This window comes from Galendromus occidentalis, unplaced genomic scaffold, assembly GCF_000255335.2.
Source record: "Galendromus occidentalis unplaced genomic scaffold, Mocc_1.1 scf7180000077191, whole genome shotgun sequence".
Classification (NCBI taxonomy): domain Eukaryota; kingdom Metazoa; phylum Arthropoda; class Arachnida; order Mesostigmata; family Phytoseiidae; genus Galendromus; species Galendromus occidentalis.
This window is the reverse complement of record NW_003805179.1, coordinates 38,563-53,326: the sequence shown is the minus strand read 5'-3', so window position 1 is coordinate 53,326 and position 14,764 is coordinate 38,563. Positions and strand designations below refer to the sequence as shown.

The window sequence follows — 14,764 nt, the reverse complement described above, 5'->3', positions numbered from 1 at the left end:
GATTCACGAGCGATTTCGAATATTGGCGCCAGATCTCTCCCATCATCGAGAACGCTCCCTTATGATCAACTCCAGGCGCTCGACGGACCTATCCCGCGGTCGCTTGGAGGCGCGACGTCTTGAAGGCGACTCCGAGAGTATGCTTGGACCAAGGCGCTAGATTTATTTATGTCGAGAGTCGCCGAGGAATCAAATATAAGCTATTTGACACGGCCGCCCTTTCCTGGCTTGACACCTTGTTTTGGAATGGCGCTGAGTGTCAGCAGACGACAAGCAGTTGGGAAGAAAAGGCAAGCAAGTTGAATGAGGCGGAGCAATAGACAGGAGCAGGAGCAGCAGCAGCAGCAGTGGAATGATGGTGTGTAGGAAGCCATTGTGATTTCGTGATTTTAGACGGGAATGCTGCAAAAGAGGGGATTGCCGCATTGGTCGTTGGATGCAGATGGACATGTGAGCCATCGATGAGGGGTGCTCTGCTTTTGTGGTCGGCCTGCGCAGCAGCGGCCTCGGTCTGCTTGCTTGTGAGGGCTGCTTCTGCGGCCACGACCCAGGCTAGCACCCAGGCCACAGATTGTGCTGGATGCACGTACGGCCGTTGTGATCAAGGGAAGTGCGTCTGTAATCCAGGATTCACCGGAGACAACTGCACGCTATGCACCGGCCGAGTCAGGTACGTGAAGCCTCCCTCGAATGGAGAAGACGTCGACAACTACGAAGAGTGCCAGTGGTCGTCGTCGTCTTCGACGACATGTAGTTCAATGACAGCTGGCCCCCACTCCACTTCACTTCCCACGAGGTACCTGTCGTGTGACTCAGGACCTCTTGACCATTGGTCTGTCAGGTGGCATGTATAGGACGAGTAGAAAATGGAGGTCTCAAGAAGTCTCGATAGAGATCTTATAGAAACGAAGAATGTGAAGAGGAGTGTGGCTGTGTACAACACTTGCGCTCTTGGACTCCTCCATCAACACTGTTCTAGTTTGATATTCCGTTATCAGCACGAAGGCGGCACCGGTGAGAGAACCTAGCCTTAGGCCTCGAACGATTCGAAGGGCTTCCCCGAGTTTCCGTGAGCCAACCACTGACCCAAAGGTGCGGTCTTTTGCCGAAAATGAAGTCCAGATCGGGAAATCAACGGTTTTCGGTCATCGGCGACAAACACGTTCGGATAGATGGAGTCAGTAGTCGCGTGCAGATCCAAGATACGGTTTGTAAATCCTTAGAAGCGGAACGAAAAATATGCTGAGGTCTTCTTATACTTCTGCGATCCTCCAATGGAAGACGGAACATCGTTGGGTTGCAGCTGACGGAATGACTCGCGGTCTATCCCGCTTATTTCATCACACTGCTTCCGTTCTGTCGGGATCCAGACGTCTCCGGTGGGAGCTTTCGCAAGTTTCATCGACAGGCGCTCCGAGTTTTTCATGATACTCCTGTTTGAAACTTCGTGTATGGTCGTCGTCCAGCTGACTGCCTCTCTGCGTATGCGCCGACATTACGTTTGCGGGAAATGACAGTTTTTGGACCACCTGGGAGTCCGCCGAGAGTTCCTTCAGGTATAGGAACGCGCTTCTCATTACTTCATCACAATTCGTCGCAACGCCGACGAGCAGCTCAGCCGTCAATCATTCTCGCATGCATACAAGGGGGAGGCTTTCTGACATCCTGCGCGGTCAGAGACGAAACAATCATCCTACTGCATGATTTTTTCTATCGCAATAGTTACTCTCTGGCCTCGAGGACCGGAGGGACTTGGAGGGCCTGGCGCCGGTTTCCGAGCCGTCCGCATGAAAATAGAAAAGAAAAAAGAGGGAAGCATGATATTCCGCGAGGTCTCCGATTTCCTCCGACGTCGGCTCTCGTCCCCAGCTCAGTTCCCGTTGGGGAACGACGGCAAGGGGTTGACTCGAGTCAAGCTGCCGTGCTGTCTCGATGACCATTCAGCTGCTGCAAAGCTTGCTGAGCTCAGTGAGGCAAGCGAGCGAGCGGACTGGCTCCGTTGCTCATTGCTGTTCGGGAAGCTCGCCTCAACCAGCGGATTCGGTTTCGGCCAGCGCCCCTGCTAGCTGAACAACACCGCGAACTTCGCTGCGGCACAGACCGAGCAATCAGCGGACAGAATTTTCAGCCTCACTGGAACGGATCAGATCCTGAGCCGCCTTGTCGACTCTCGAACCGCTTTACGAGAGAACTTTCTTAGATCCCCAGAAAGTGGAAACAGTAGAGCCGAGATCAGAGACGGTTTTGGTGGGATTCACTGGGAAAAGCCTTGAGAGGGAGAATATTAAGGGGAAAGCGGGGGCGATTCCGTCGACGCCTTGTTTACAGCCGAGGAAAAAATGTCTCCAGTCAGGAATCGTTGGGATAAGGTCTTCTGAGCTCCCATCTTGGCGGAGCAAAAGACTTTTCCAAGATGGGAGATAGCGGATCGGATTTTCCTGATCACAGTCCTCCATGTTTTCAGGGTCAGTCGCGTGGTCACTCTTTCGGGTTGACGACCCTCCACATCTACGAACAATAACCCACGAATTACGATCCATGTTCGTTTCATCTATCACAAGGGTTTTCAGCGAATGCTCTCGTGTTTCTCGAACAGTTCCGCTTGATTTCGCATCTGTAGCTTGCGGGGCTCCGGGCGCTACATGATCTCTGTACTCGAAATCCAGGCGTCCCGCCGACTTCGGATTGGGCTAGCGTGATTTAAGTAGCGTTAAATCACGCTTCCACGGATCAACTAGAGGCTCGATTAACCTGTGTTCTGACCGAATCACGTGTTTCGAGTTACGCGTGTCCACAGCGCACGGGTCCGGACTGCCGTGTTTTCAAATCTGCAAAATCTGCCAGCGGACGTCTGATTCCATTCGTTCCTTATCGGTATTGTCTGTATTGATGAATCAGGAATCAGGAGAATGGGATCGCTCTTCGCTCCATGAGAAGTCCAGGTCCGGGAGAAGGGCGCGTATCGGTCGACCCGATCTCCGCCCGCGGTCGTTCCATGAACTTCTCCCGATACATCTGACCAGCCTGGTCCAAACTTGGGGAACTAGGCGATTCTTTACTACACACAACCTCTGCTGCTTCGATTCACTCGGTTGTCTGAACTTCGGCGCTGAATCATTTCCACATGGAGCAGCCCTCCGAAAAGCGAGGCATGCGAGGGAGACATTGCAAGTTTTGCAATAATTGTTTAGTGGCTGTCGCTGCTTTCCGTTTGGTTCCGTTTGGCAGCACTGCCAGTGGAACTTGGTGGCGGCGCTTGTGTTGGAGAAGCTGGCCGCCTGTCCGCCCGGCAGCCAGGCAAGCGACCGACCGACAGTCGGTTGAAGCGAGCGAACGAACCGACGAACGTTTCAAACGGTGGCTCCGCGGCGGCAGCGGATGGCATGGCAGTGTTCCAGTCGAGCGCGTCAACGAACACCGGAGACTTCCGCGAGCAACAGCTGAGCCAAGAGGAACGCTTCGTCGGCCGGATGCAGTGTTTCTACTCGCTTCGCTCATCAATCCGTTTTGTCCCATCACGAGTTCGCTCGCTGTATCATGCGTCGAAACATAAGACTCATACAGCGGTCCGTAATCTGGAATCGCATCGTGCTCTTTCGCGATCGGATTGGGGATAAGCTCGTCGAACGTATTCGATTGTATCCGATTGTCGCTCATGATTTAGGGGTCTTCGAGCTCCGGAGGACCCTTCACCGCGAATAGGATGTCTCGCAAGTCTATCGGATGTGATTCCAGACATTCTCAACATGGATTCTCTGCGATATTATTTTCTCTGTCCCGACCCGCGACTGATGGGAATGGCCTGCGCGAATTATCTTTTGCGGAAACATTTTTTCATTCACGGTTTTTGATCTCGAACTTCCGATCATCCCCACCGGAAGCGGTAAGGCGACGAGCCGACGATGTAGCTCTACGGCAGTTGATGAGTAATTTTATTTTTATCTGTGTCCGTTATGAGCGCGTAGGCAAAAGCTCACCGACCTGAGATGTGATGTGAGAAAGAGATATCTCAGCCATCAAGGAACTCCTATGTTTTCTGTGGCCGTGGAAAACGGCACCGTGAACTTAACTTTTGAAGCAATCGTTGTCGGCAACTTTTGTTAGTCGAGTCTTCACGCATCAGGCCACTATTGTGGCTTGAAGGCTGCGTCTCTGCCCCGCAGCGACCGAAACTGGGCCACCCGATCCGCACTTGGAAGCGCGCAGTCTTCGCGGATTTTGGCGTTCCATTGCTTCCCCCACCCCTTCGGACCTGAAATCACGGTTGACGCAAGTCGCTGTCTGTTTCTTGCGTAATTCGTACTCGATGAGTTCACGTACGCCACGAGGCGCCGAGGAAGCTTTGTATCGTCGGATAGAACGACAATAAGAATCGATGATCGTCTCAGAATCGAAGGACTCGACGATGAAGCACGCACTCAGCAGACATCCATAGGTCATAGTAAACGAAAATTCACAAAATCATATATTTCCTCATTTTCCAGGCTGAACGATACGGAGGGCATAATCACCTCCGGAGTGGGGAACTACTCTCAAAACATGAAGTGCACATGGCTAATCGACGTCGTCGGCGATGCTCCAGAGCAGAAGCCGCGCAATCGGAGCCTTCGTTTGCGCTTGAATCGCTTTGAGACGGAGTGCGGCTGGGATCATCTCTACGTGTTCGACGGTGATTCCATGTTTGGTGAAATGATCGCCGCCTACTCAGGCCTTCTGGTACCGGAAGGTGGAGGTGAAAGAGTCACCGATCTAGTCGCGCATTCCGGTGAGTTTATGTGGGATCCGCGGCTTTCGGGTCATCCGTCAGCCATTGTTTCCCGCATTCAAGAGCGGCAGATTCCGACCATTGTTGCTAGTATCGATCACTGACTTAAGGACATAGCCGTGCAAAGGAAAAGTGAAAGACTGTACCCAATATTCGAATTTAGAAGGACGCATCGCGTTGAAGAAAGGAGTCTCAAGGTCTCAGGACCGCGGTCCGCGGTGACTCTCGGTGGGATCAATTCTCGTCGGCTCGGCGAACGATCCGTTGATCGTTATCGCTCGATACATCAGACGGACTGCTCGTGGCATTCGCTCTTGATTTGATAAACATGATGCGGTAATGAGCGCTCAAACTTTCGGCGCATTAATGGAAGTGTCATTGAGCCACACAGAAGAGGTGACCGTGATCTTGATCGAGGCTCACCCGGTAGTCGGGTCCGTCCCTGAAGGGATGGCGTTCCTTCGTGGGCTAACCGCCTTTGATACGACTCAGTAAAGCGTACAACGTTACTGATAAGATCGCTTGCCCGCTCGGATTCCCTCATGGAGGGCCTCAGAGAGTCGACGGAGCCAGAAGTTTGCACAGAAAGTGATATTCAACGTCCGGAATTTCGGAAGAATTCCTCCTCGATATGAAATAGTCGTAGACACTGGGGACAGTGATTTTTACAATTATTGCTCGGGTGACAGAATCCGGAGGCCGACTCGAGTGTTCGGGACTAGGGAGCGCTCAGCGAGACGATACAGGATTCTATCTTTTCGAATGCGATCTGATCAAGTTTTTTTTCTCCCGTGAGCAGGCCGGGCGTTCGTGCACTTTTTCTCAGATGCGGTGTACAACATGAGCGGATTCCAAATTTCATACTCAGTGGATCAATGTGCGGATGACTGTAACGACCATGGCGAATGCGATGCTAATCGAGGAGTTTGTAGTTGTCGGTCGGCTTTCAAAGGTGAGCGGAAACATGTCTCGACTTTTCGGGGAGCGGATTTTCTCCCCTGTTCCCTTACCGATGCTTTGGCCCTCGGATAACGGTGGCTGCGTTGCAGGCGAAACTTGTAATATTCCTCTGGCTACGAAGACGCCTTCGAGGTCATCCACAGCCAATTTATATCGAATCGCCGGGGATTCTATCGCCGGCAGATCCATGCACCAGGCTTTGGTTTACAATCATTCCATGTGGGTCTTCGGAGGGGAGTTTTTCAGCTCAATTCTCACTCAGAGACGTCAACTCGAGGTCGCCAGGTGAGCACCGTCGACCGAGTCATTCATTAAGCATCGCATTGCCGAGCGTCAAGGCTGTGGCTCATTGAGTACCGTTATTATTCGTTCGATTTCCAGATACGATTTCGCAACCGGGTCATGGAGCGAAGTTCAACTGCGCGGAGCCAACATTCCTCCAAACACTTACGGTCACTCTATCGTGGCCTACAAAAACTCAATGTACATGTACGGGGGCGCGCACACGTTCGATGAGAACAATGTGACGAACGCGCTCTGGAGATTCGATCCTCAGAAGTTGGAATGGGCCCAGGTGTCACACAACGAAGCTCGCGTCGACTGTCACCACCCGACAATTTTATGTCCTCCCATTCCCTCTGTGGGTCACGCCGCTGTGATGGTTAATCAATCGATGCTGGTGTTCTTCGGACACCACCCCACTCTAGGTTATTTGAATTTGGTGCAGGAGTACAGAATTGGAAGTGTCAAATGGGAGCTGGTGCAAACCACCGGAGCTGTGATCAAAGGTGGTTTCGGCCAGACAGCGGTTTATGATGAGAGGAGTCAGCAGGTGCTCATCTTCGGAGGATACCATTCCCAGGTGAGTTTACGGGACATCCGGACTAGTTGAGATCCGGCGACAGCGAGTCGGTTCGTCGATGACACCACGTAATACTGAAGTCCTTCTCGTTAACCCGGCGTTGCTGGGAGACCTCTAAAGACGAGACCTTGTTTGTCCCCCCCGCAGAAGAGCACCGGCGCTGTGGTCGACTATCTGTACTCGTACCGACCGTCGAAAAGATCGTGGACAATTCTTCGTCCGAGCGGCATGCACCGCTACTTACACTCGTCAGTTATAATCGATGGCGTAATGCTGGTCTTCGGTGGAAACACTCATAACGATACGTCATACGCTTCGGGGGACAGATGTTTCTCAGCTGATACGCTGGCGTACGACATCGGTGAGCAATCAAGAAGAAATATAATTTCGAATGAGCGATAATAATTTAGCCGCAATGAGTCATGCATTCAGAAAATGTACTCCTTCGTCTTCTGCCCCTAACGATTTTCTTCCGCTCTGGACAGAATGCGATTTATGGCAAACAGTCAAAATAAAGGAGAGTGCCACCGCTTCTCAGGGCTTCCGTCGCTTCGGACACACAGCTGTGGCCTACAATAGGTGGGTTACCATCTGATTGTCCTTTGGTATTTTTCGATTTTCATTTTTCGAATCGGCATCGAATCTCCTCACTGGCCTGTACCTCTTCGAATTCTGCGGAAACGATACTAACTACGAGTCTTCACTGCCTGGTTTATCATCAAAGGAGATCCCTAGATTGGAGATTTTCCCATAAGTGGAGTCTGAGAGAGAGAAACGTTCTGAGCGCACACTGTTCTTCCAGTTCAATGTACATATTCGGGGGTTTCAATGGCCGCATGTTGTCCGACACGCTGAAGCTGACGCCCGCACACTGCGAGGCTCTCGAGAAAGAATGTCTGTCCATGTCTCTCGTTCATGGGACAAAATGCATCCTGGCGCCCGGCGAAGGATGCATGCGCCACAACGCCGAGAACCTGAAAGGTTACCCTCAGAAGAAGGGCGCCAACTGTTCCTGGATAAATCCAACCAGCTTACCACTGAACTTCACTCACATCTGCGCGAAACAGACGAATTGCAGGAGCTGCCTACAAAACAGGTGAGTCGACCCCGAGTGACTGGTCTGTGCAAATAATGAGGATAGAGTTCACCGCTCCGGCCTCCCGCGCCGGTCGGTGTCTCACGCTCTCGCTTCCCAGCCCTCTGAGGAAATAATGTCCCTCCACAGCCTCGACTGTGTGTGGTGTGACAACACGTGTCATCACAAAAAGTGTCCGAAGCAGTCCCCGTCGGCCGTGGTGAAAAATCGCGTGGAGCTGTGCACCGAAAGCGAGAGCCTCGCGTGCGACAAGCTACATAACTGTCACGCATGCCACACGGACCAGAATTGTGCGTTCAAGAAGAACAACGGATGCATCAATCTCATCTCTATTGAAGGTCAGCGTCGTTCGTTGCTGTAACGAGCTATCCATCAACCTCCTACTCTCGGAAGTCGATCGGTCATTTCTGGATTATTCTCAGGCAACAAGACGGCTCGGGCCGTGAGCGAAGACTTCAGAGCAGAATGCGAGAAACACTGCTCCGAGAAGACCGACTGCAACAATTGCACCGCAAACTCGGGTTGCATGTGGTGCGCGAATCTCGGCAGGTGTCTCGAAACCAACGCGTATGCGGCAATGTTCCCGGTCGGTCAGTGCACCGAATGGTCAACTAGCAAATGTGATAAGGTCTACTGTTCCCGCATACGCTCGTGCAGCGAATGTCTCCAACACGAAAGATGCGGCTGGTGCGACGACGGCAGCGGCTCGGGACGCGGCAAATGCATGGAGGGTGCCGCCACGGGTCCCGTGGTGACCGGAATCGATGTCCCGCTCAACGTCTCAGAAACAGACATGAAGTGCTCGAACTGGCATTTCCTCGACTGTCCGGCCTGCCAATGCAACGGCCACAGCTCGTGTGACCTGGGCTCGGCGGAGTGCAACATGCCTTGTAGCAACAACACTCAAGGAACTCATTGTGAGCGCTGTCAAAAGGGCTACTACGGCAATCCTGTCAACGGCGGCACGTGTCAGACGTGTGATTGCAATGGTCACGGTACAGATTGTCATCACGAGACAGGTAGGCTTCTGAGAATGTTCATCGTGGATAGGAAGGATCGGGTAGCCGAGCTTCTAAGTTGTCCGGCCGAGATTCCGAGTTTGTTCTTCCGCAGGGAAATGCGACTGCACTACGAAGGGAATCATCGGGAAGCAATGCGATCAATGCGATAATACAAATCAATACTGGGGAAACCCTGGAAACGGGGGAACCTGCTTCTACAAACTGAGCATAGACTTTCAGTACACCTTCAATCTCTCACACGAAGATCCTTTCACTTCGATAAACTTCATGAACATGCCACCGAGAGTGAGTACGCCAGCCGCGCTTTCCATAGAAATACATATCCGATGCGGGATGAAATCCATACCGATTCGACATCATCACGAGAATGGGGGCACTCGACAGCGGGAGCCATGCAGATAGTTTCTGAAAGAGTCGATCTTTTCCTTTTGATTTCCAGGTGGGACACGACGTGGAATTCCAAATATCCTGCTCAACTCCAGCCCTTGTAAACATTTCCATCGGAGTCGGGACAGCGGATACTACCGGCGATCCCCGGATCCTGGCACCCGTGTCGCAAACTCGCACTTGCGGCTCGTTCAAGATGCCGTTATCGCACGAAGAATACAAGTTCGGCACGCGAAATGCCACGCTGTACGTCCACGTATTCAATCTCACCACTCCCGCCGTGATACAGGTGGCTTTTTCGCAACACAGGGCACTGGATCTGTTGCAATTCTTCATCACCTTCTCTAGGTTTGTGTTATTTCGATAAAATTCGAAGAATCCCGTGATCGATTTGCGTTTATCTCGTCTCCTGATTCCGGAGCAACGCATTCCTCGTCTATTCGGTGTCTCCCTCCGGCGACCTAGGCTTCGTGATGTTGACCTGCTTGGGAAAATGGGAAAAGAGGAAAAGAGGGAAAAGAGTTTCTCGATACGCCTCTGGAAAGCCTTCGAAGTTCGGCGGTGAGGTGGAATTCGGGGCACGAATCCCTCAAAACTGTCGACTTCCAGACCCTCGACGAGAGTCAGCCGCTATTCTATTGCTTTCTGGTGTTTCGCTCGTCCAGATCGTTCGCGCTTTCCTATAAATCTCTCACCAGTGGGACCCTTAGCGGGCTCGGGACGCTTTCTCTTTCCGAGTGCTCGCACAAGGTTAGGCGTCTCCGGGCAACGAGCGATTCGCGGCTGGTGAAGAGCATCGTAAAATCGCGCGAATGGAACTAGTGTTTCGGCTTTGGTTTTGTTTGTTGTCGATTCTCAGTGACTCGACAGCAGCTCAACATGCTAACTGCGTGGAACTCCTCGGAACCGACGGCCGCTTCGACCCCTCCTGCGTCGCGAAGCTCGAAAGACGCTCTGAGTGATAAACAGACGAGCGTACGATGCGCGTTCCGTCAGTACTAAGCCATGCAAATAACGCATACCTCGATATTTTATAGCTGCTTCGTATCGCTGCTCTTCATTGCTGCGGTGTTGTGGAAAATCAAGCAGAAATATGATCTCTACAGAAGGCGCCAAGTAAGTGTCTCCGTGTCCCTCGATACGGCGAGTCCTGGATTGGATTATACGTGGAGTTCCTGAATTTCGGACTTTTCATATCTATCCAATCCGCAAGAGCGAAGACCGACGATCACATGGACGAGGGAATCGCCTCTGATGAGTTTTCCCTGTCGCCGGACGATGTGGGAAAGACTAGAATAAGAATGCCGCAATTGAATCTATCCTTATTCGAGAGTCGGAAAATGAAAATGTCCGAAAAGGAACTCTAATTATACGCGGTCGTATCATACGTACTCCATCCCGCCCTCCGGAAGGAACTGCGGACTTCTGCTCCCGGACTGTTGACAAAAACCGATTCCCTCTTTTCCAGCAACTGTTTGTTGAAATGGAACAGATGGCTAGCCGACCTTTTGCGGGGGTCACTCTGGAACTCCAGTCACCTCCGTACGGTTTGCATGGACACGGAGGTTTCGGCACTCTTCACCAGGGAAGACCAACCCCTGTAGCCCTGGAGCCGTGTGCCTCCGGCAAAGCTGCCGTCATTTCGCTCATTGTCCGATTACCACGACAGGACAGTTCAGTACCACAGGGACAGTCAGGTTAGCTCATAGAAGAATAGAGCCTGCTGATGTTTTTGCCGAGGGGGGATTTATTTTCTGGTATGCGGGGATCCCAATGCGAATCTGTTCTCAGGGAGTGATGTCTATGCCCCACTTCCTTCCAGGTATCGCAATCGCGTCAGCCCTAGTCTCTTTAAGCCAGCTGGGCGGCAAGGGTCAGCAGAACACTATTCGCGAGAATGAGCATAAAGGCGACTGCTGGAAACCCAACACCAATGTGGGAACGTGTCTATAAGAACAATTGCCAAACAATTTCAAGTCCGAAACTTCTCGGAACTCTTCGCTGCCAGCAGACGGAGGCGTGCAGTCGTCCCAACACGAAGCGAGCGTCTCATGTGCTTCGGGCATACGACCACTCTCCCGTCTAAAAGCGAAATAGAAGTGTTCCCTCGTGACCGCGCATTGTACATACCGTAAAGTCACACGAGAGTGACTAATGCTGTGATAGCTGGTTTGAGGACTGGGCAAAAATAAGATAACCGTCGACCTGCGTGGAACTCACACATTCTTCCAAATGTATGATATCTTCAGAGGACTTATGTAGCTACTTTAATCGCGACTGCTCATTTGACGTGACGAATTTGTAAATCCTGCTTCCGGAAAACCGCTGAGGACGGGCGCTGCTCCGCTCTCTGCCAATCATCCATCGCGCTTTCCATTAGATGATAAACCTTTTTTTCAGCGCATTCTGAGGAAATGTCTGAGGAGCCGAATGACTGTATTTACGCCGTATCTGTAAATACCGACCTCGATAAAGAGAAAAGCTGTTGATATTCCCGGCACTGACTGAGTGGTTAATTTATCCCGCGAGGTCTGCGAACGATTCCATCCGATACAAATGACGCAATGACTTTCCGCCCGAAGGAGACTGAACTGAAACTCCCCATGGAGTGCGCGCGAGATCCCCCATGACCTCTGCGCCGAATGCGCGGGCGAAGCTGATGCAATGAGCTGACCCGTGAGCTATTCTTGACATTCCCCTTAATTTTCGCGGTTCCATATTCCAATTCACGGGAGTGATCCTCCTCCTCCGAACGTGTCGTTCTAATGCTGATACACCCACGAATGATCCATTGATGTTTGAATTGGAGTCAGAGGACTTACTTATTCTTGGTTCAGACTTGTTCGAAGGCAAACTCTTAAGTGCGATATCGCTCGAAGCGCACGGAAAGTATTCTTAATATTATTGTATTTGACTCTCAACTCTGCAGAGAAGCACCGGGTCCCAGCCTTCTCCGCCGATCGGAAGTCACACAATTCCAACATCCATGTTGGGTGCCAATGTTTCATCGATGTATTCAGACTAATGGGGAAGTGGATGGGATGGCTGGATATTCGGAGAAGAGAGCCTCTGCTGCGCAGAATATCCTTATATGTCTAGATATTGTTCATATCCATCTTCATCAAGAAATAGTGAAAGAATCAATCCTCCACTTGAATACTTCTTGTTGGTGTATCCGTAAGAGAGTGTAAGGAATAATATAAAAAGGATATTGTGATTTTAAAACAAATATTCGAGGGTATTTGAGAACAACCACGACGATGCATGGGATGAATCAGGAGTTGGATATTTCACAACGAAAGGAACGTGTCCGACGAAGTATTTTCCGTCGAACATGTTGCAGGATGCCCTGCGTATCCGAGAGGAAATCGTCAGAGGCGGGGTCGGGGAAGCATCCTCCCCTATTCAGTTTGAAGGCCTAAAGTCCGAAGATATGCAGACTCGATGATTGGGCGTGCGGTCTGACTAGAATCGCTCCGAAAGGCTCCCCATCGAAAACTCGAATGCTCCCTCGTGATCGATTATTATTAGTGGAGGCCGCAGTCCTCAATTACATTTTGAAATCAGTTCACATTCGGTCTTTCGCATATTCAGTGAACCGATGGGGAGTCGCTAAACGTCGGAGGTCAAACACATCCGGAGCACAGTACTGCTGAATACTCTTCCTTGCGAAAATGAGGAGCGTTTCTGTCGGTTGCTGCAGACTTGGAGCGTCCGGAGGCCTAGGAACTTTGCCGGCCGAACGTTATTATGAGGGGAGTATTTATTGCGATCCGTCGAGTCGCGTGAACAGTGTGCCAGGCTAACATTGACGACGCGTGTCAATGCAAATCCTCCTCCTACCTGGCACACAATCGCGTTCCGCGCTCGGTTCCGATTATTATTGCTGTGCGATTCACCGGCGACGGAGCCTGACAATACGAAGCAAAGAATCGCAGCTGATACCATTGCCGCCGCAAAAGGTCCGAGGAAGCGTTGGAGCAGCGCTCGCTTCGACATTGCTTCAACAACGAACGGCGTACATATTCAAATTAGCGCTCCCGGAGACAGCGCGAGAGATCGCGAACGCTATCGGATCGGAATCGCTCCGACCATTTCCATAATATATTGGGTATGGCGCGGTCTCTGCAGCTCCGCTTCGGAGTCGCTACTCCGACTGCCTGATCGGAGCTTCAGGGGAGGCAGCCAGGTCGGTCGGACGGCCGAATTCTATTCAGGAGAGGAAAAATGAGCGTCGGCTGCTACTCTCGGCCGGGAACAAGTTATTCTCATGCCTCCGTCGAATGAGGGATCCGAAAATGACATTGACGACGGCGGAGGCGACGATCAGACCCAGCGGCAGGCCACCGGACGACCAACGAGTATGTGAGGGCGTATGACAATGGTGGAGCTTCAAGGTCTCGGCAAATAGGGCAAGAGAGGGAAGCGCTATAGATGGCTATGAAACTCAGTGACGATCATTACCAAATGAGAGGATCTAAGTCAGCTAGCCTCTTGCCCCAATCTCCCACCACCAGTTCGGCTAGCGGGCTGGCAGCCTGCCGAGGCCGTCGGAGATTCCTCCGTCGTAAGAGTCTATTCCGGTTTTATCACGGACAATCTTTCGGTATGATCGCTGCTGAGAGCAGAAGTTCGATGGACACCGCCGTGAGGCAGGCTCACGTATTCAATCCACCCGATTAACAGCGCTTGAGGCGCAGCTATAAATTCTGCTTGCTGCGCCTTCAATACCGACTCAGTTCGTTAGAGCGACACGATTCCCAGTCTCGGAAACGACTACTGGTCGTTCGCTATGACGACGCTTACATCTCGAAGTTCAACGAGGTCTTATTCTGGAAGTAGAAAGTTTGTGCTTCCGATGATTGATCTGCTGCTCACTCGCCTGCTCCTAGATTAGGGCCGCTAATGCGCTCTCGCTCGGGATCAGCGATGTTGTTCCCAAGAGTCATCCCGATAGCAGCTAGAATAACATTCAAGAGACGTAGTAGCTTGACTGCAGGAAGAAGGATTATATGATAGTAGACGGAGCGGGACGGTCGGATGAGACCTGGAAAGTCGCCACTCTCCATCATACATACCTCAAAATGAATGCCTTAGGAGGCTAGTTCCGATTCCATCAGACGCTGTGGGTCATCTCTCACTCAGCCACACTCCTCACTCGATTGTGAATCGATCCCTAGATTTTCGACGGTTGGACCCGGGGACTTCCCCTCCCCCCCTCGTCCCTGTGCAAGTATTCACTTTTTGTCGAAAATGCTCGTTTCCGGAAGTGTTGGAATAAAACTGCTTCCACTTAGCTTTGCTGATGAACCACACGCCTTAATGTCCGCGCAAAGGTCGAAGGAGCGGTCAGGCGCGATCGTACCGTAGGTCGCTGATTTTAAGCGCTTTATCAGGGCTGAGGGCTGATCCACGCAGCCGAACTCGACCGTCTTGGGGGCGAGCGGAAGACTATCGTTTTCGGGGTCGAATCTCAGTGAGCAGGCTTATGGTTCTGTGGGATGAACGCCGGGAGACCCGCCTCCTAACCAACAACTGGAATGATTTCTCCCTTGGGACCCCTTGCGGAAACCCTGGCGTAACTTTCCGAGCGAGTTTCTGTCGGAGCGGCACTCTACGGGAAGAAGATTCACGTTCCCAAGTCAGAGTGCTTGATGCGGTGACCTACTCTG

The 14,764-nt window shown here is 51.8% G+C and overlaps 1 protein-coding gene across 1 annotated transcript; it reads left to right on the top strand.

The window, feature by feature from the left end:
• Window positions 1–5,986: 5,986 nt before the first annotated feature.
• Window positions 5,987–11,045, top strand: dsd (attractin-like protein dsd). Its single transcript, XM_029111010.1, has 12 exons — window positions 5,987–6,010; window positions 6,107–6,587; window positions 6,738–6,948; window positions 7,073–7,166; window positions 7,390–7,683; window positions 7,813–8,021; window positions 8,106–8,702; window positions 8,797–8,990; window positions 9,145–9,440; window positions 10,130–10,208; window positions 10,561–10,789; window positions 10,915–11,045. The coding sequence occupies exons 2-12, from the start codon at window positions 6,207–6,209 to the stop codon at window positions 11,043–11,045; spliced, it is 2,715 nt and encodes a 904-aa protein (XP_028966843.1). The 5' UTR covers window positions 5,987–6,010; window positions 6,107–6,206.
• Window positions 11,046–14,764: the final 3,719 nt, after the last annotated feature.

Bases quoted from the DNA above. Each gene is read 5' to 3' on its own strand.
- dsd (XM_029111010.1), top strand. From the start codon at position 6,207: ATGTACATGTACGGGGGCGCGCACACGTTCGATGAGAACAATGTGACG. The intron at 6,588-6,737 runs GTGAGTTTACGG...CCCCCGCAGAAG, and splicing joins TCGGAGGATACCATTCCCAG to AGCACCGGCGCTGTGGTCGA. The intron at 7,684-7,812 runs GTGAGTCGACCC...GTCCCTCCACAG, and splicing joins AGGAGCTGCCTACAAAACAG to CCTCGACTGTGTGTGGTGTG.